The 20683-nt window shown below is 41.5% G+C and overlaps 2 protein-coding genes across 2 annotated transcripts; both read right to left on the bottom strand.

Annotated features, from left to right (window-relative positions):
* Nucleotides 1-4570: 4570 nt before the first annotated feature.
* LOC115689931 (protein trichome birefringence-like 2) lies at nucleotides 4571-9516 on the bottom strand. The gene is made up of 5 exons (XM_030616123.2): nucleotides 8468-9516; nucleotides 7787-7979; nucleotides 7499-7689; nucleotides 7079-7237; nucleotides 4571-5437 (listed from the first exon to the last, which is right to left on the bottom strand). The coding sequence occupies exons 1-5, from the start codon at nucleotides 9343-9345 to the stop codon at nucleotides 5098-5100; spliced, it is 1761 nt and encodes a 586-aa protein (XP_030471983.2). The 5' UTR covers nucleotides 9346-9516; the 3' UTR covers nucleotides 4571-5097.
* A 5416-nt stretch (nucleotides 9517-14932) lies between these two features.
* Nucleotides 14933-20683, bottom strand: LOC115689940 (protein NSP-INTERACTING KINASE 3). Its single transcript, XM_030616141.2, has 11 exons — nucleotides 19932-20683; nucleotides 19363-19495; nucleotides 19146-19217; nucleotides 18812-18955; nucleotides 18639-18710; nucleotides 18494-18553; nucleotides 18307-18404; nucleotides 18064-18210; nucleotides 17159-17500; nucleotides 16157-16548; nucleotides 14933-15530 (listed from the first exon to the last, which is right to left on the bottom strand). The coding sequence occupies exons 1-11, from the start codon at nucleotides 20038-20040 to the stop codon at nucleotides 15213-15215; spliced, it is 1887 nt and encodes a 628-aa protein (XP_030472001.2). The 5' UTR covers nucleotides 20041-20683; the 3' UTR covers nucleotides 14933-15212.

The raw sequence follows: 20683 nt of genomic DNA, 5'->3' as shown, positions 1-20683 counted from the left end.
CACGCGTTTGAGTATTTGCACGAGTGAGGTTTAGTAGAAACTTTGGAAAACGACACAAGTGCTCATTGAGATTTGAACCGATGTATAATATCGTCCATAAACTTTTAATTTGTTCAATGTGACCCTAAATTATTGATAAATATTCAATTTAATTCATATACTATATAAAAATATTCGTGTCGTCCTTCCTTATTTACTGATGTGACTTCCAATTCGTTAAGTTTGGACGGTGAAAAACAAAAAAAGAAGTTACACGTGAATTATCTAAATAATGTATTTATCTCAAATCGGGATATAACAATTCACGTCATCAAATAACAATGAACATGGTATCGCCATAATTCTTTTTTCTTTTGAAAAGTAGATGGATAAAAAAATGGACTTGTTGACTCAAACAACATCTGATTTGTCGTTTGAGCAAACAGAATAATTACATTAAATATTTACCCATAGTTCGGGGATCACACTAAACAAATTAAACGACATTGCACGTTGGGCCAACGATCAGTAGCCCATTTGCGTCATTTTCCCTTGAACCAGGTTTTTCTCAAATTTTTTGGGGAAGTTGCTAGCTATAGATCCACAATCAAAAGCCTAGGAATTGCCAACTCCAAATCCCAAGTCCTACTGAGCCCAAAGGGAGAAAAAACCAATGTCATAGGAACAACTCTTTGCTGGGTTTGGGCTCAATTTATGTGAAGGCAAACCTGAGTCCACACTTCATTCCACGGCCAGTGCAATGGAGAGAAGGCCAAGTGTTGGCACAGAACAAGTCACCTTTGTTCCACATCAAGTACAGGACTAAAGCTCGACCAAAAAAAAAAGTACAGGACTAAAGTTCAGATTCCATTTTTAGGTCATGTCTCCCTCTTGGCAATGGCTGATTGGCTGTCAAGATAGGGCATCATTCTGATGCAACATGGCTCCACTCTCATTGCGCTGAAAAAGGATGAAACAGCAGCAAAAATCACTATTGTCGGTTTTCACAATCACAGTGCACAATGATGCACGATTCCAACTCCAAAAGGGCTCTGGAGACGATGAAAGACATGCGGGACATGGGACATCATCAACTGTTTTCACTTGTAATCATCAAGATTCAAGAGGGCATAGACCATGATGCTTAATTACCAATTATTCATCGAGGGTCAGCGGTTACAACAGTAGTCAGATGAGTTCCTCCAAGCTCTTGGGTTGTTTACAGGTAGGAGACAGGCCAAATTATGGGTAATTAATGCGTCATTAGCAAGGAAAGTTACAGTTTGAAAGGGAACTTTCTGAAGGTGGCAAAATTAGGTGGAGGCGATGATCCAGAAGATATAAAAAGTGCTTATACATAAAACCTTGTGTAAATGCATTTCTTTTCTTTTGCCCACACAAACAGCTTTAGAATAGAAATATAGATTCACCAATAAAATGAGTAGTCAATTAAAATAAAAAATACATATGCTTTAAATTGTTTCATTGCATGTATAATTACATTTCCCATGACACATGCACAAAATAATTGCCCAAGATAATTTTTGACAAAAAAAGTAGAATTCTTTGGATCATGAACTCCAATAGGAAGCACCATCTAACATTCTTTTTCATGCGCAAACCGGATTATTATTTTAGCTGTCTTTATCCTATCTCGTGTGTACCTTGCTGTTCCTAAACTACACGGAGAAGAAAAGAGTAGGAACCAGATTATCTTACTCCACAATGGAATTTAGCAGTCTTTTCTCTTTGCTTTTTCGCCCCCTTATTCATTTTGGCTGAGGAAGATTTACCAGAGGTTGATTTTATACACTGTTTCTCTAGAGCATCTTTCATCTCGAATGTGGCTATTTGGCCCACAGATGACCTACCCTTGGAAAAAGCAACACGAGCCCAGCCTCTTCGTCTTTTCAAAGAACAAGGAGAACGAAATTATCTTTTGCAGGATAAGGTAAATATGTTCCAAGAGTGCTTTTGGAGCCCCATGAAAGATCAGATCCAAGGCAAAATTTCTCTGGTTGTTTGTTTTTTCACCTGTCAAATTTTCTCCTCATTTCCTGTGACCAGTGGAAAGCATCATGACCATAATGACCACAATGATGACTACTAGAACACAAACTTGTCCCGAGACAACTTGTGAGTGAAGAGGATCAAAGCAACCAAACATTCTCCAAACAATCAAAGTCAAAAACACTAATGAGTGAGCATAAAAAGTACTACCATATGGAGGAGAGTTGAGTTATTCATGATCATAGAGTCTTGAATTTTCTCTCTCAGAGCCACCCATCATCCCCCAACACCTTTTGCCCCAACTTCCTAAAAGTGGTTTGTTCTTCACTTATTCATAATCAATGATTAAGCATCCAAACAACACCTGTGAACCCCCAATTACCACAATGGGATATATTCCTCTCATGTAAGCATCAACTGCAATAACAGCAAAACAGAACAATTTAAAAGAAATGGGCTGAGACAGATTCTCTTTGGAGAGGAGGAACAGCAGAAAGTGGAGGCTGTTTTGTTTGTTTGCATTAAACAAAAGGAGGTGAGAAAGTAAGAGTGAGTGGATAGTCTAACTGTTATCATTTTGGGTGCATTTCTGAGAAGGAGATCACTGCTTTTCATGGAAAGAAAGACCCCATTAGACTTGATGGGAGGCAGTGAGAGAGATTAGAGAGAGGACACGACTGTAAAGTCCAAACTATGAACTTGCAACTTTCTTCCCACTTAAGATATTAGATCAGCCATTGAAGGGGCGACACGTTCTCTTTTCCGCCCCAGGGCAGATTATGGAGAATACTGTGGAAATCTCCCTAAAGAGAAGCCCCACTAGAGATTGCAAAGTGAGAGAGAATGTGATTGTTCGTTTTGGTAAGGCGAGACCGGCTCGATCGGCTCAAATTTGGCTAAAAGACGAAGTTAAAGTCGACACCACTAAGGTTTTTTTAATTGCGTTGCAGGTCTTAGTTGAGAAAGCCGGAAAGAAAAAGATGGCTTTGGGATCGGATTAGTGCGATTATGGAGGCTTAATGGAGTGGGAGAAAAGGCATAAGATGAGCACGAGTTAGTGGATCCACTGGTGCAATTCCAAAAGCTAGAAGGCTCCAATAATCAAAAGCATTACACAACGAGAAAGGAAAAAAGTGAGTCTAAGGGGGTATCAACCCTCTTCCAATTTGACACCAATGTCCTCATTCTAACAGCAAATCTCACACTCTTATGTTGAGTGAAATAGTACAAATCTTTTCTATGCCGATATGGTTTGCTCGGTTTCAACAGCTTCGGTGCCTTGGTCACTCGTTTGAATATTTTACAGTCCGTGCAGACTGCAGAGCCTATGGCTGTACCTAGGAAGCAGGAAAGAGAAAGCAAGTTTGAGACCTTAAGATAGCAGAAATTTAATGGCGAAAGCAAGAGAATGAGTCAAGGGTAATTCGACCAAAAAAAAAAATCAAGGGTAAGATGGTATAATCACATGGCAAGAGGAGACGCACAAATTATTTCAAACTTTCCAACCATGGCAAGGCAACTTTCAATGGTGAAATTTTAAAGTGAAAGAGAGCTTTTGTTCTGGATAATGAACCAAAACACGATGGAATTTAATTTTATACAGTTCTACTTGACTCCACCAGTCCACCTCTTCTCAAAAACAATATCTTTGCCTATTTAAGGGCTCAATATCTGATACTAACACCTCCACTTGGCTCTTGTGAGAACCCATTGGTGGGCATCATCACCATAAATCCACCTATCAGTTTCTCTGATATCTGATATGGAAGGCTCTTGGCATGTCTCTCTCCATGGATCTTGAAAAGAAGCAATTGGCTATATGGGGATGGAGAGGGATTCCTCTCACTCCCCATGAACATCAATCAGTTTGCCAGGACTATAACCAATAGCACCAGCACCATCAGGCCGCATCGGAGGAGGGATCAAATCTACAGAGATGGAGGCTTTGGGTATTGCCCTGGCAAACCGGCAAGTCACAGAACGGCAACGGACTCAGTCTCGAGTCTTTCAAGGCTTTTAATTTTCAGGTCTTTCTTTTATCTTTGTGTCGTTTACATGTCGCATGTTTACATGTACTTCTTTGAATTGGAAATCTTATTGTATGTCTTCTCTTAAGAAACTTCGACCTGGAGTTAGTATGCTGGTTTTATGACAGTTCCTGCTCTTGCACCTCTCTCTCTCTCCACACAGACACATGCGTGAGTGCGCACAAACATGTGTAACAGATCAATGAATGTGAGGAGCTAAGTAGAAGCAGCTGCAGGGTGGCTACATTTAGAGCAGCCTTCTCCAACTCTGTTCTCATTGCCGCGCATACTTATGATAAAAATTCTACATTCTAAAATCTAAACCAAAACCAAAACTATGCCCCCACCTATAACTTCCTATTAGATTCAGCAATTTACTTATGTCAATGATATATCCTTCAAGATTTATGGACTAATAAAACCAGAAGAGCATCAATTATCAGTTGAAATGCACAAAAACTCATCATTTGAACAATTAACTCGCCGTTCATGTCTCTATTGAGCGAGTAGAGTTTCATTTCTTAGTCCGTCTAGAGTTCGTTTGAAGGACAAAGAAAATCATTTTGTGAGCATACGTTGTTTAGGCCTGTGTGGGATTCGCGATAGATTTAATTTGCATATACTAAAGGAAAGGCATTATGGCTTTAAGATTTCCAAAGTTTAGCCATCAATAGGTAAGGTTGTTTTTCCTTGATCAATCAAATACCAAACAAACCGATTTGCTACGATATATATGCTCAGCCTCTTTGGAGATCTGATGGAGGAAAAATCACTACTCACAGATATTCTTGATAAACAGCCAAGCTCCAGGCATAAGGTATGCACATATGATGAAATACCTGCACTACGTGCTTTGTATTTCTTGTCGGGCATCTTGGAACGTGTTATATATACATTTCAACTAAGTGAAAAAAAAAATTCTAAATAGGGACAACCTACGATCAGGGTAGAGTTGAAGTTCCCTGAACATACTGGAACTCCTATCTAAATCAATCTAAAGCTAAGATCCTAAATGGAAAAAAAGACAGTATAGAGCAACAAATTATCAAGAAAAAGCTGCTGTTCAAGCCACTCCGTTTCACTATGTCGGAGATCCCCACCCCATTTTCAACAGAGATGCGTATAGCAACTCGTTCCAGGTATCAGGAACACCAGGTAAGCACCAATGGCTGCAATCTTGGGATTGCTCAGCGGCGATTCGTTCTTGTGTGGCCCTGTAAGCCATTCTGTAAACAGAAGGGTGCCCGTCTTTTCTGTAGTCAGTAAGTCTACTAATGTTTAAATATGTTACCGGAGTTTTCATTTCTTGAAGCACGTGCTCTAGCACCCTCATTTTCGAAGGGTAATTTTCCAAGTATGTATCGTTGAAAATAGGCTCCGTTTCCTTATGACACTGCCCTCCTGAGTTCCACTGCCCGCCCCTGCGAGCACATGAAATTCAATAGGTTTCCTATGGAATGTCAGGCAGGCCAAAAATCTAAGAATCCTCATGTTAAATCAACATAATTGACCATGAGTGACATTTTCGTGTAAATAAATATATATCTGGGAATAACAAAACTTCTCACCGGTGCTTCATCTGTTCACCTACACCTTACCTAAGTTGTTTGGAAGATATAGGTAGCTGATGGAGATTATCTTCTCTCATAGACTAAACAAAAAGTTGAACAAATTAGAGCTCTAAGAGGATCAATATGTCTCAGCTTTGCATTGTTTTGCATGACACATCTCTGAGGGAGGGCAGTGAATTACTTGCTACTGGAACAGATGTCAAGATCATTTTAACAAGCGAAAGCAAAATCTTCTCTCATAGACTAGGCCCGTTTGGTTCGGCTTTTGAAATGCTACTTGAGGGAATGCAAATACCTTTAGGTTAAAGCCCCTTGGGAAAATGCATGTAGCGTTTGGTAAAAAATCATTTGTAAAGCTACTTTGGGCTAAGTAGTGTTTGGTAAATTTTTTTTTGCAAATGGGCTTTGGGAATTATCTTTTTTATCTAAAAAAAAAAACATACTTTACCCTTCGCCGGAGCTGGCCTTCCGGCAAAGGCCAACAGCCGCCGGCGAGCTAGATCTGGTGCCGGCGGCCATTGCCCAAGGTCAGGCAACCCCGGCGAGCCAGATATGCCGCCGCCGGCCGTCGCCCGAGGCCAGGCGACCCTCAACGAGGGTCGCGCGACCCAGGCGCCGCCGGCCTGGGCGGTCGCGCAACCCAGGCGCCACCAGCCTGGGCGGTCGCACGACCTCAGGCGGCCATCGCTTGGGCGGTCGCACGACCTCAGGCGGCCGTCGCTTGGGTCGTGCAACCTCACCGACCTCTCGCCGGCCCGATCCGGTGCCGGCCGCCCTCACCGGCCTCCCTCGCCGGCCGCCTCACAAAGAAGATGAACAGTAACAAGAGAGGCAAAACCGGAATAAGACAAAATAAGTGAGGGTAGTTTGGGGACAAAAAATTTGGCTTCAGCATTTGTGGAATACCAAAAACCCAAAGCTGGTTTGGTCCGGACCAACTTTAGGCTTTCGGCATTCCAAATGCTAGCATTTGGCCAATGCTAGGCCAAAATGCTGAACCAAACGATTCAGCATTTTGGGAAGGGGCTTTCGAGGCCGAAAGCCCCTTCCCAAAACTGAACCAAACGGGGCCTAAACAAAAATTTGAACAAATTAGAGCTCTAAGAGGATCAAGATCTCTCGGCTTTGCATTGTTTTGCATGACACATCTCTGAGGGAGGGCAGTGAATTACTTTAGTAGTGGAAAAGACTTCTAACGAACAAAAGCAAAATTTTCTTTTGAAGTCCTCCATGTCAGTCCCCAAAAGTTTTGACAGGCATGGAAGCCACTCTATCTACAGCCTTCAATCCTCGCTTTTACTATCCTATATTTTTCGTTTCTGTAACTTTCTACTTCTGAAATTTTAGGTGTGAGGATGCACAGGTAGTGGCCAAGTTCATGCCAAGGTAGCTCACACAATTGAGCACCTTTTGTCTTAAAAAATATATATATGTTTGTCATAGGCATGGTGCATGATATTTAGAGGTAATAATGAGGAAACAATCAGCTACCTGAAATGAGTGACTGAATATCCTCTGAAGAAAACCTGCGTTCGGGTCCGGTGGATGTTTCTGTCTATCCATTTGGCCCAAGTCGTAAGAGCTCTCTTATATGCCTCCAGGACCTTGAGTCTTGGGTGCACATACTTGCCTTCCTGATAATAGTGTTCCCTGTCCAAAATTCCAATCCACCAAGAAGAGAATAAAAAGAAAGCTTAGTTTGTCTATTCAAATTAAGTTTTCTTGTTATATGATTGAAGCTCTCAATTTCCTTTCAAGATCATTTTACACGAGCCCCATCAAAATTAATCAGGAATACCAAGTTGAGATGAACTTGCCATATCAATTACCGGTTTACTTTTCAACCTTTTTGTGTTACAAACCAATTAGCCCAAAAAACTGATGAAGGAAAATCGAAGTGACAGCACTCACCCTCTAGTTGTCTTCTCATGGGTCCACCAGTGACCTGTGTTGAAGACTATTATATCAGCGTCACGATACATTCGTGTTGTGCGGTCCATCAAGTCTAACCTCAATGTCCCGAACGACCGATTCCCATTGCTAAAAGATGATTCTCTAACAAGAAATGGAGCACCAACAAAGTCGACCGAACAATTGTACCCCTGAAACCATAGAAATAAAAAAAAATGAGATTCGCATCACGCAATTATAATATTTAAGATTCGCCACAATAGATGGAGAATCTTCCTGGTGACTTGCCTCAAATCTGAAGGCATAAACTCCCTTCTTTTTGAATTCCCTCCTTCCAGATATCTCGTAGACTCTATTCTTATCGTTGACGCTATGGCGGAGGATGCAGACGAGAGATTCCCACATGTTCCTGTTCAGCGAATCCCCCACAAAAACCAGCCTCCTTCCTCTTAATCTCTCTAGAAAATCAGTTGCGTTCAAACTGAGGAAAATGTTTTCAATCATTGATTAGGAATTCATTACGAACATGTCCTAATGAAACTAACATATAAAGCGTTCTATGCAAAGGATTATACATATCAATCGCTTGAACCGATCACGAAGTGACCATTCTAGGCTATCTCCAAATATTGTCCCACAACCAAAGATTACTTGTCCATCCATTTATAATATACATAAAGAACCTTATCTCCCAAATGATGCCTCACAGCAAAACCAAATTTATCAGAGTCAGTTGACCAAGATAATCCAGAATATATCAAAAGCATATGACCGAGATAATCCAGAATATATCAAAAGCATGTGATTAACTTCAACTCATTGCACAACAAGCACGAATCTCTGTTGCGTTATTGTGCAAAACAAAAGTTCTGGCATCCTACCTGTAGACTAAAGCAAAGTAGTGCTTATCAGATTGCAATCTACAATCCCAATACACATCCCACCAAAAGCTACCAAGCTAGCACGTACCTAGGCATGTCACATCCATTAGGCTGCCACTTCCATTTTACAAATCCATCATCTGGCCTACCATTAAGTTGGCAATTGAAGTCCCTATCAACATAAGGGCAAGAATTCGCGGGATAGTACGGCTTCGAATCATCCCTCACCCATCTACCACCAAATATATCACAATCCCCACCACGAATTCCCACTACTCCGATACCGTGTCGCGCCATCCTAAGGTTAGACTCCTCTGTGGCGACGGGAGAGCTCGACTTACCACTCCCTCCCCTCTCTAGAGAGAAATTACCACCCTCGCGATGATTTTCATGAGACACCACGGCTTCCTCGCCCAGATTCGCGTCGTGCCTCGCCTTAGAATCATCCACTGGCCTACTGGCTGCTTCATGGGTCTTCACTCCAAAACTCCCTCTACGAACCGTCAAGCTTCTATTTTTCGAGTCCCCTGCGGGATTTCCCAATACCCTCTCTGTTTCAGCCTCTCTTGTCACGTTCGCCTCAACGGTCGTGTTCAGAACCTGTCCTCGACCATCTCCATCCAAGAAACTCAAAGCCTGTCCAACGCCCGACGTTGCATTCCCACAGCAAGAACGGGCACCGGTAGTCGAGTTCGCAGCATGAGCAGCAGGGGACGAAACGAGGGGGGCGGCGGCGTCGGCGGTGGAGGTCGGAGAAGAGAACGGCCACAGCGAAACAGGGGAACCAGACAACTCCAGACACAGAGGAGTCACGCTCAGGGTAAAGACCGCCACGAGACCGAGAAAGAAGAGCGAGGCCCCGACGCTGAGGCCGAACTTGGACGCCGCCGCCGCCGCCCTCTTGGCGTGGAGGAGCTGCTCCGAGAATGCATGCTGCGCGGGCTCCATGCGCTCTGGCTCCAGCATTCACCCTCTAGAAGCAAGACAGGGGAGCGGAGCGAGACCAAACTCGAAGGAGAAAGGCCGTCAAATGCGAGCCGGGTGACGATGAAACAGAGGGAGAATCCTTCGCGGGTTCGTGCCGTGGCGTCGGGCTGCCTTCGAAAAGGGTCGAAGAGAAAAAACAAAAAAAACGAGTAAGCACTAAGCAGAGCGACCGGAGAGACAGAGACGGAGAGAAACAGAGACGGAGAAACAGAGAGAGAGAGAGAACAGACCAGGTGTCGACGGAATTACGAGGATGCCCGCGACGACGGAGGGGGGTGATTGGTCGAAATTGCCCCCGGGCTCCTCGCCCCATTCTCGCACCCGGGGTTTTCCCGTCTTTTTGCTTTGGGGGCGGGGGGGGGCTTCGGTTTTCGAAGTGTAGTTTTGTGGCTTTTTATCAAAAGATTCGAGCGGAGAGAAAATCTTTAATTCTTGCCAAAAATTAAATAAAATCTTTTTGGTTTGAAGTTTGAACTTACTTTTGGGATTCGGAAGACTTATCTATAACGAAAAGAAAAATCCTTTTTCTTTTTTCTTTTGGGTGTGTTTCTTTTGTTTATGAGATTCGAGAACGAAGATTAAGATGATGCCGCGTTATTCAAAAAAAAAAAATTTATGAGCGCGGCTTATCGATAAGTAATATTTGTACGAGGCATGGCGAGCACATCCCGTTGTTTATCTTAAAAGGTATGTGAAAAATAGATCGACGTAGTTATTGCTACCTAAGCCAAAAAATGATGATTTTCTGAGTTAGGCTCTAATATTTTTCATTAATTAGAACTAGTGTATTAAGTTGCGATCATTTAACTAATAGCTTCGCTGAAAAAAAAAAGGCAATACTATTTAATTATGACAGAAAGAGGATGATACATTCGTGTGCATGAACATGATATGGAGCCACCGGATGATTATTAATATATAAGCAAATCATTCAAATATTATACGTAATTACGGGATTGAAGATAAATATGAACGATTATTTTATCGATTAATTATTTTAAGCGATACAAACGATTATTTTTAATAAAAAGAAAAAATTGAACAAACGGAACGAACTATGCCTTGAATTCCTAGAAAAAAGTCAAAGGTCCAGGTCGAGGGTGCATGCGTCATTTGACCCTCCGCGGGTCTGGACGAGCCGGCGGGGCAAAAAGGTCACACACCGTTACGAGCGAAGGCGTCAACTGAACTGCAATCTCCTTCCCGCCGGACCTTACGAGGCGGCACGTGGCCGAGGGCGACCGCAGCGAAGCTCGAGCGCGCGCGCGCGGCACGTGCGGGGACCCACCCCCCACGCCCCCTGCTCTTTTGTTCCGACACCGGCAGGGGCAGGGGTGAGCAAAACCGCCATGAGCAGCCGATGGGCGGCGGACACGTGGCAGGGCGGCGTCGGATGTGGGCCCCCCCCCGGTCCCTCCTGGAGCCTCAATCATAGCGGCGACTTTTTCCATGGGATTCCACTTCCGTTTGAACTTTCAGTGTAGGAGGCACAATGAAGGAGTGTATTCAAATGCTCGGCACTCATTAGGCGCAATGAAACCTACGATGTCATAAGTTTCGGGATCGGTTCTAGAATTTAATAGGTTTTTTATTTTTCATTTCATTTTAATTTAGACAAAATAAAAATGAATGCAGTAATTCTGAACAAGCTTGTCATTCACCAACGAGAATACAAAAGAGTACTTTTCGTGACATTACGATTTAAATATATGCAATTAAAATGAGAAGCCATTGCGTGAATCGATACGCAAGAGAATTCACAAGGGACTAGCATGTCGATCAAGACAATATCCAGGACAACAAGCAAAATGGGAAGCAGGAAAAAGGAAAGAAATATGAGAACATCCATGAAAATTTGTTTCAAATTCTGACTACCTAAAATCAAAAGAAACAACAATCATAGTTGATAACTTAATAATAGTTTTAAATTTAAAATTGAAGTATCACGTATCGATTATTTGCAATTATAACTGCAACTGCAACTACAATTTTTTCTTTTCTCCTTCCACCATCCATTATCATCATGGTTCTAACTATACAACCATCAAACTTAAGATGTTTCTTGAAAAGATGAATGATGGAAACAATCGAACCTCACTAAAGAACAAAAACTTGGCATAGATACATGACAATGAATACTCAAACATGACAAGTTAAGCAAAGCAATGAGCATGCGAATGGTGGATACTCCAAAACCACAATAAACCAAAGGTCTAAACAAACTTTAGGAAATATTCTACATGACAAGTTAAGCAAAGCAATGAGCATGCAGACAAAGATGAGAATTTGAGAGTTGAGAAGTGAGAAGTGAGGAGTAGTAAGAAAATTAGGAATTTTAGATTTACGGTTCCCGGTTCTCGGTTCCATTTCCCAGTTCCCGGTTCTATTTTCTTAGGAACAAGTTCCATTTTTTTAGAAACCGAATCGGAAACTGGAACCTCCCTCCTTAGAACCGGTTCTTCGATTCCCGATTCTACCCTGGACATGTGCTCACCCACAGCACTCACTGTCAGTTATTTCCGATCAAAATTAATCAGAATTGCTATATTGGTAATTCGTTAAAAGATTTAGAACTAAATTGACAAATACTCAAAAGGTTTATAACTAAATTGGCAAAATTAAAAGGTTTAGGACATAATTGACAAATTGTCAGAAAAAGTTTATGATTAAATTGGCACAATTGAAAAGTTTAGCGATGAATTAGCTGCGATACAATAAATTTTGAACTTTTTTGGACGGTTTTTCCATAATTTTAGCGCGTCGATTTTCTCGTGTTATTTGTTATCGATGCTTAACGTGTGTTTAAGAAGCTAGAGAAAGGGCGGGGAAGAAAAACTTGAGGAGATTATTTTGAAGGTCCCTTTCTCTTGTACAAGCAAAATTTTCGAAATCTCTCATTTTTCAACCCAACTGTCCTCCCCTCCCATTTCTCTAACTACCCAAAAAGAGCCTAAAATAAGTCGTCTCAAGTAACGTGGGCTTGTATTCTAGTGGAGCATTGAAGCAGTGGAATGTTTGTAGAATTGGACCAGTGGCGATTGAGGCGTTTCATTTACTTGAGTAGGGGCAATTGATCCAAGTGATTATTTTCAATTATATATTCTAGATATTCGTACTTAGTCCATTTGGCCCTAAAAATAATGAGTTTTAACCCTCACTGAAAACATAATCTAACCAATTTGACGCCATATCTCAATTTTCAAAAGTACAAAGCACAGCTACTTATTCGCTATGAACGACTTATCAATAATTGTGAGTCTCTCATTAACTCAAGCAAGCACGTTTAATGAGTTAAAAACTCCCCACAACAAGCACCTAGCAACTAGACTCTTTTCACCTCTCATTTGGCACGCAGGTCCATTGGAATTGTCCTCGTCTACGCATACGCTCTCTCCGCTTTATCCCCTTTTTTGGTGTTACTGTTGCGCAACGCTAACCCTTTTCGTGAGGTTAAGGGATCTCGAGAGCAAACCTTCTCACTGATGGGGTTGTATCCGGATCGAATCAGAATAATCACACAGATAATAAAAAATTTGACACACGAGTTTACCCAGGTTCACTCCAGAATAGGGCAACGTCCTACAAAGGGATTCCACTATGATATTTAGGTTTTACAACTATAACCCCTCGTTACAATAATCTCTCATACGAGTACAATATATATATATGACTTAAAATGGGCCCAAAGCCCAAGCCTATTCAAATCCCTGTAAAATGGGCCCAAAGTTCAAGCCTATTCAAATCTTTTGATCTCACAACAAACGGGTCAGCAAACCCGTTGTTGTTTCGAGAGCGTTGCCCCCGAGGCCCCGCCCGCTCACCAACAATCACGGAATGTTGTTTCAGGAACCCCAGCCCGCTGTCCTGTCAGCGGGACCCCCGTTTCGGGGGCGCTGCCCCCAAACCCCCGCATTCCGTGCGCATGAGTCACATGTCGTCGGATCATACTTCGGTTTCCTTAAACTCATGTGGGCGTGCCCAGTATGAGAAATAAGAGTTCTCGAAATATTCGCCAACTCCAACACTCACCATAACGTAATACCTTCTCATACTTTTCGTTTTTCAATTTAGTTAGAAAAGTGGAAAATTTGTGAGAAGCACAAAGGCTGGGCCAAACAAATTCCATTTTGATCACTTAATAAATTGCAACAAGGAAATCAAATCCAAAGCAAAAGTGATTGAAAGAATTACTTGAGACTCCACCTTCATCATGTCATTGTTTTCTCATACTCAAGAGTAGATTTAAGCCCTTCATGTCTTTGTTGGTAATCCGAAATCCAAATCCCATAACCATTTTACATAATTATTTTTACTCTTTCGAAGATTACAATGTGACTCATATGATTTCATATATCCGGAGATAGAAATCACTTGTACTCATTTACATTTTTGTGCAACATCTTATTTACTTCACTTTAAATGATCGATAGAATTTACACAAGAACTTAGAAGTGAAGTGATTGTGTAAAGTCTTGATTTTCATCATTGCAGATATGTAAGCAATATGGTTTATCATATATTTGGTGTTGGGTCACTCTATTCCAAAACATTATGTATAAGGAAATAATATAAAGAGAAGTTTTGAGAATTTGTTGGGAACTCGATGGGTCGGGTGCCCCGATAAGCTTGGAATTCCATCAACATTACCCGATAGAGTTTGTATGAATCCAATAAGAATATCAGTTAGGTGCATTTGTTTCGCTGAAAGGATTTTCCGCGAATTAATTTTCTGGACTTTCGCACGTTTGGTTAACTAAAAATGATCGGTCAACGGAAAATCATTTATGATTAAAGAAAATATGCATTCTTAAAGTTAGGAAAACGAATTCTCTAACCATAAGAGGGGAGAACATTTCTGGAAAATGATTACCCGAGAGCATTTTCCTTTATCATGAAAATATTCCCTAAAACAAACACACCCAAAACCGTGTTGTCAATGCAAATGTCATTGTATCCGACCCCAAAAAAAACAAAAAAATCGTAAATGTCATTGTGCTCGATCTCATCTAATCCCACAAAAAGGAAAATCACAACTTCATCCTTCCCTTTTGTTCCTGTAGAAATCATCCACGGCGGAATAATAACACATCAGTACTCGTTCTCCGTGGTCATCTAAAGTAACTCTTCTCTGGCAACAGGCACTCAACAAGAGAAACATATGGGACTACTCTTATGAGTTCAAAAGCCATCCATGTGCAGATACATTCCATAAGAGAAGCACGTACCCTTGTTTTTTTTTGGTCGGAAGCAAGTACCTGTTCGCAAGGCCAAAACTTAGGCAAATTACCCGAGTCTAAGTTTAGATCGACCCTCGTACAAATTCGCACTTCCCGCCGACCAGGCCAAGGAAGGACCGAGCGCATGAACGGCAGAAAATAATAACATACCCTGAATCAATCTTTGGAATCTTGTCTTCCTTGTTAGTAATAAAAAGGTTAGACCATTAGCAAGCCATAACACCCTTGAAACAATCCCGATGCGAACCTGAATCGACTCGAATGCTTAAACAGTAGGGAAAGTACCAATATAGGTATGACAACAGGCAGTGTCGAGAAACAGTACACTAGCGAACCAGAACTAATTGGTTAGATCAGTAGGGGAATAATACTTACAGTGAACTCTCGTTTACGTATGTCAAAATTTTCTTGACAAAAAGCTCAACCAGCTGAAATCGATTCCTTGCGAAGAACATTCAAGCTTGTACACGACTTTCCTTTTACCTTTTATACAGACTAAATACATTCACTGAGCTCTATCGACAAAGGCGACGACAACCTTCATTCATTCGAACCTCTGCGACCCAGATGATGTGTACGGAAACGCGTGCGGAAGAGGGGACTTATCCGTCACCTAGGACCAGAAAGCTCCATTGCTTCTACCACAAGTGAAGACTCTTCGATGAAATCCGAGTATCTAGGAGTTGGGTTTTCGCACGATCTGAACCTTGGCGTCTCTACCTTCTGAGAAGCCTCCCATTTCTCAGCTAAACCATCACCCTCCAACATCCTGAGTACTTCAGACATCTTGGGGCGCTCGGATGGATTGAACTTGGTACATAGAAGAGCAACCTTGACTATCTCTTCCAATTCAATCCTGTCAAAATTGGTCCTTAGATCTTTGTCTACCAGTTGGCTTAGTTTTCCATCCTTGTGTAACTTGTTTACCTGCAAACAATCAGCACAAAACAATTTAGCAAAAGATAAAACCAATACAAGTACTCGATGGTTTTCCAGTTGCAATCATGAGGTGATTTACTGGGAGACCATTATGCATCAAATGCAATTCGAAATGAATTCTGGATCTCATTATCTCACTTCCATGGACTAGTATTCTCATATCGCATTGGCAGTTATGGAATAAACATCTGCATTTTGATGAATCACTACACCGAATCAAACATACTGTGATTACAACTCCTTTGTGTTGTTGCTTCTTTTAAACCTAATAAGAGCACCATACGATTCTCTTTCGTTTTTAATAACCGTAGACATGAAGTCATAATTCACGAGGAACTCAGATCTTACACTCAAGCAACATGAGATAGAGGTATACTTGGCGATAGTTGACATATAAATATTGCTTGAATAAATGCTACAACAGCTCTTAGGACATGGGGCGCATGAGAATTCATGTCAAAATAGATTTATGCTGAGTCAGACATCCCGGCTTTGGAAAGCAAGTTAAATCTCTCTTTTGATGCATGTTTTGAGGAACCTAGTCCTTTAGCACCAACAAGCAGATTCATCGGAAAACATTGAGAGAGAGAGAGAGAGAGAGAGAGAGAAAGTACACAATCAAGCATGACTCCTTTCTGGTTCGCCACTCGTCCAAAATCTAGAGCTTTTTGACCTGTGATGAGCTCGAGGAGCAAGATACCAAACCCAAATACATCTGTTTTTTCAGATGATTGGCCTGTTGATAAGTACTCAGGAGCAATATGGCCTACCGTGCCACGCACCGCAGTTGTCACATGGGAGTCCCTGTGATCTAAAAGCTTCGCCAACCCAAAATCTCCAACAACAGCCTCAAAGTCTTCATCGAGCAAAATATTGGCTGCTTTAACATCACGGTGAATAATTTTAGGGTCGCACTGTTCATGTAAATAAACCAATCCCCTAGCTGTACCTAAGGCAATCCTCTTTCGCCTTGACCAGTCCAAAGCTGGCTTCCCATGAATATGATCTGCAGAGAAAGTGCACAGGTTATCAAAGTATTCTAGGTTCTGCCAACGATCAGAAGCACACTGATAAACCTAATGCTTGACATATGGTGTAGCTAGAGGCTTGGCATATGGCGTTAACTTCATGGGTAGAACAAATTGATGGATGGGCATCGCCAACTTGAGGACAGCAAATTATTCAAATTTAAGAAAGGTCAGAATACTCGGTAAATCAGCAATCCTGAGGTTATATGCCAGATTACCAAAAGAATCTTTGTGGGGTCATTAGATGTACAAAGGAGGTACAACTGAACCTTGAACATAAGGAGATGATTGCAGGCTGGCCAACATCGAGATGGTCTAGGAGTCATCATAGCATTGTGTCCAACCAAGCGAAGAATTTATTAAACTGACGCACTCAGTGTTTAACAAGATTATTTATTGAGGTTTCCTGATAAGGCTTTATAATGTTGTTAGCAAGTGAAGCAATAACTTAGGTGGCGTATTAGACAATGCAATAAGGTGGACCAACATTGGTGTAAAAATTCCAGAAGCAAATCAAAACTGCATCAAGCAGAAGCACACGAGAAACTATGAGAGATGATTCCATGGCTTGAATTGAAGTTGGCTAACCTCTTAAGCGAGAAGCTACACTTCCATTCGGCATGTAGGGGTACACAAGGAGTCTTTCGTTCTCCGTTGAGCAGAAGCCACAAAGCCTGAGAAGATTCCGATGAACAGCCAGGCTTATCATTTCCACTTCTGTCTGAAATTGGATTTCACCTCCTGCAGTGTTATAGTCCTTCAACCTTTTGACAGCTAATATAGTACCATCATTGAGGCATCCCTTGTACACAATCCCGAATCCACCTCTCCCTAAAATGTTCTTCGAGTTGAAATGGTCCGTTGCAGCCCTCAGTTCCTTAAATGTATACCTTCTCAAATGTCCCAAGCAAACCTCAGGGTCGTATTGGTCTGCACCACATAGTAAAGTCGAGAACTCATTAAAAACTGAAAAAAGAACATTGCAGTATAAATTCATGTCAAAGTTAATAGTCTATAGCTGACACATGAGGTTAGCCCATTGGTGACTGTTTCGTAACAAATAAAGGACAATGGTAATATCATGGAATCTAAGGAAGCTAGCTAAAGAATCTTTGAAGACAGGGATTCTAGATTTATGGACTCTCAAGCCATTCAACCACTGCTAGAGATATTAAAGTTCTTTGGCTGGTGCTTTTGCGTAGATATACAAAAGTGCTCTCCAGCTAGGCCTCAAATCAAGTCCCATTCTCACAGATAAGTCCTTTTGACTGGTACTTTTCCATAGATATACTGAAAGTGCTATGTGACAAGACCCCTTTCTATTTTCATTCTCACAGAAAGCAAGTATGGAAAAATATCACATGGATGAGGAGATTTTAGTCCTTGCAGGCGATGCACAAAAAGCTAACACAACGACAATTGTACATGTGACCTATAGAAGTGGCGTGTTCAACAGCGAAAGCACTGGCAGAAAGACAGGGCAAAAGACTGACCGTTAACATCAAAGAAAACTTGTTGATTCCGTCTGTAACGCCACCAAATTAGTAAAGCGATGACAATGACTGCAGAGAAGGCACCACCAAAGCTTGCACTAAAAGCAATCGCCATGTGATGACTTTTTGATCCAGAATCTGGTTGATCTAACAATCAGAAAGATGCAGATGCACATTTCCTTAAGATTTCTGGAATCACAAATTTTTATCGTAGCATCCATACATATCAAGTCATGTGCATACCTTTTAAAACATCTGGTGGAAAAGAGAGTGGTTCAGGAAAGACAGAAGTACAGTTGTTGCCAGCTTTGGGTCCACATATTAGAGGGTTGCCAATGATTCTGAGATCAGCAAAAAGTACAATGACTATGTAAATGACTTCATAACAGGTACATATAGCAATGAAGCTCCAGTGGAAAGGTCGACTTACTTAAAAGTTCTTGCTGATATTTTTGGCAAAGAACCACTCAAATTGTTAAATGAAAAGTCTCTGCAAGCAGATTATACTTCAATAATGAGTATTCTCACCGTAAAATGAATAAACTTGACCTCGTAAATGATGAAGAGAGACATACACAAGAGTGAGGCCCTCGATATTAGACAACGTCTCTGGGCAGGATCCAGTGAGACTGTTGTTGTTCAACCGACTGATCAAATGAAAGAGATGAAAAGCATCAGTCATAAGATCAGTCCTCCATTGGTATAATCACAAGAAATCTCCAAAAAAAGTCACAAGTTTGGAAATTACAGGTAATTCAGGTTCCTCAGGTCCCCTAGAGAACCAGGTATTTCTCCACTAAATGTGTTACTGGACAGATCGAGTGTCTGAAGCTTCTGTAGATTTCCTATTGTTGCTGGAATAGGACCCGCGATGAAATTATTCTGCAGCAACCTAAACATTCAAGGAATCATAAGTCGTGCATTCATTTAGAAAATGCTGTTTTGCATGATCAAGAACGCAGGATAGCATTCCCGAGGAAACTGCTTCAATCGTAACAAAAGAACTAACAGATTTATAGAGTATGCCACCACCCTTAGACCAAGTAACATAAGTAATTATAAGACAGAAGGTAAGAACATACACAGATTGCAAGTTCGTTAAGTTCCCAATTTCTGGAGACAAGGTTCCTGATAAGCTCTGACTCGGAAGTCCCCTGTTCAAGGATGAGAAGAAATCATCTATTGGAAAAAAGATCGTCTTCAAAATAAATGATTTCACTCAACGTTCATTTATTGTTATGTGCCATCATGCAACATATCTTGAAATCAAGACACAGCACAAGACTAAGACAAACTTACAAAGATGAAACGAAGCCCTCGGCTGTGCAAGTGACCATCCTCCAGCTACAAGGATCCACAGAAGTTACATCCCAACCCTCCAAAACATTGTAGGGGTCATGGAGAGCATTTTTTATTGCCATCAAAGCCATAACTGCTCAAATATTCAAATGGCAAATATAAGTATAAAGATCCACAGCTATGAGTATGAGCTTCGTTCATTGTCCTCGGGAACTTAAAAGAACAAATTAACAAGCATAGATTAACAGACGCATAGCTAAATGAAGTGAGTGAGAGAGAGAGAGAGAGAGCTGGGTAACAGGGAATAAATCTGCCCATAGATACGAGGCAATTCATCTTCAATATTGACAGAGGTCAAAAATTGGACAAATACATTGATTCAAAAGAAAAATGGAAGTACAATTTAAGTGGGAACAGTACAAGAAAGATAAATCTTACATTTTTTAAAAAAGCTAAACACTCGGGATGCAATATGCAGGAAACTATGCCAATGTTTCCAATTTCTTTTGGTTGAACTATGGAAAGAACAAGAAGAGAAGGGGCAGAGATCTAGAGAGAGAGAGACTAACCTTCATAGTTAACACCAGCAGGAGAAAGAGAAGCAGAGCAACTCCCCAACAATGCCAAAACAAGAAAACATCTCACTCTCCACAGCATCACTCTTCTCTCGAACTCCATACTTTCTTCTCACACTTCCCGATACTTCACTTCCTCTTCAAAACCTCTCGCACCCACTTCTCAAAACCACCACGAGAAACCAAAAGGCAAGCCATTTTCAGTTGCAGCCCCTGCAAACTAATCCCTTTCCCTTATTCCGGTCAAAAAGAAAGAAAGAATGAAAGCTCCAGAACAAGAACCTCCAATGCCACGACAGGAATGAATGATTCTCTCCCGTACCTTTTCCCCCCCTTCTCTTTTGCCTCCTTTTTTCAAATAAACTTCACGTTTTCACTGACCCCTCAACAATAACTCCATGTAACTCAAAAGACCCAGATGCTAAAAACCACTGGCTCACAAAACGCCTAGCTTAGAAAAAGACACTGAGAATCAAAGCTAGAGGGATAAGCACCGCCTGAGCCAGGACAAACGGCTAAGAAAGACGAGAATGCGGACGTGAATGAGAGTGTTTTCCTCGAGAAACAGAGCAAACACCAAAAATGCCTAAAATTCTGAGATCCTAGAGATCTGGGAAACCAATGGTCGCGTTTATCTACGTGTTTTCGGGCGACCCCCACAAACTCCACTTTGGTGTTGCTTGTCGTTGGTTTTTACCTCCCCGTCGCTGATTCCCCCGCCACCACCTCCACCGCCGCCGCCGCCA

Source organism: Syzygium oleosum, unplaced genomic scaffold, assembly GCF_021117445.2.
Source record: "Syzygium oleosum isolate NSW1041296 unplaced genomic scaffold, Sole_v2.1 Sole_v2.01, whole genome shotgun sequence".
In the NCBI taxonomy this organism is placed as follows: Eukaryota; Viridiplantae; Streptophyta; class Magnoliopsida; order Myrtales; family Myrtaceae; genus Syzygium; species Syzygium oleosum.
The sequence above is the reverse complement of the archived record's forward strand: the minus strand, read 5'-3'. Positions and strand labels throughout refer to the sequence as shown.

Excerpts from the sequence above, each read along its gene's own strand:
- LOC115689931 (XM_030616123.2), bottom strand. The coding sequence starts at position 9,345 with ATGCTGGAGCCAGAGCGCATGGAGCCCGCGCAGCATGCATTCTCGGAG. Across the intron at positions 7,238-7,498 it reads CATGAGAAGACAACTAGAGG|GGAACACTATTATCAGGAAG; the intron begins GTGAGTGCTGTC and ends AATTTTGGACAG. Across the intron at positions 5,438-7,078 it reads TATTCAGTCACTCATTTCAG|GGGCGGGCAGTGGAACTCAG; the intron begins GTAGCTGATTGT and ends ATGTGCTCGCAG.
- LOC115689940 (XM_030616141.2), bottom strand. The coding sequence starts at position 20,040 with ATGGAGTTCGAGAGAAGAGTGATGCTGTGGAGAGTGAGATGTTTTCTT. Across the intron at positions 18,211-18,306 it reads TCCACCAGATGTTTTAAAAG|ATCAACCAGATTCTGGATCA; the intron begins GTATGCACATGA and ends TCTGATTGTTAG. Across the intron at positions 15,531-16,156 it reads AAGGAGTCATGCTTGATTGT|GTAAACAAGTTACACAAGGA; the intron begins GTACTTTCTCTC and ends GATTGTTTGCAG.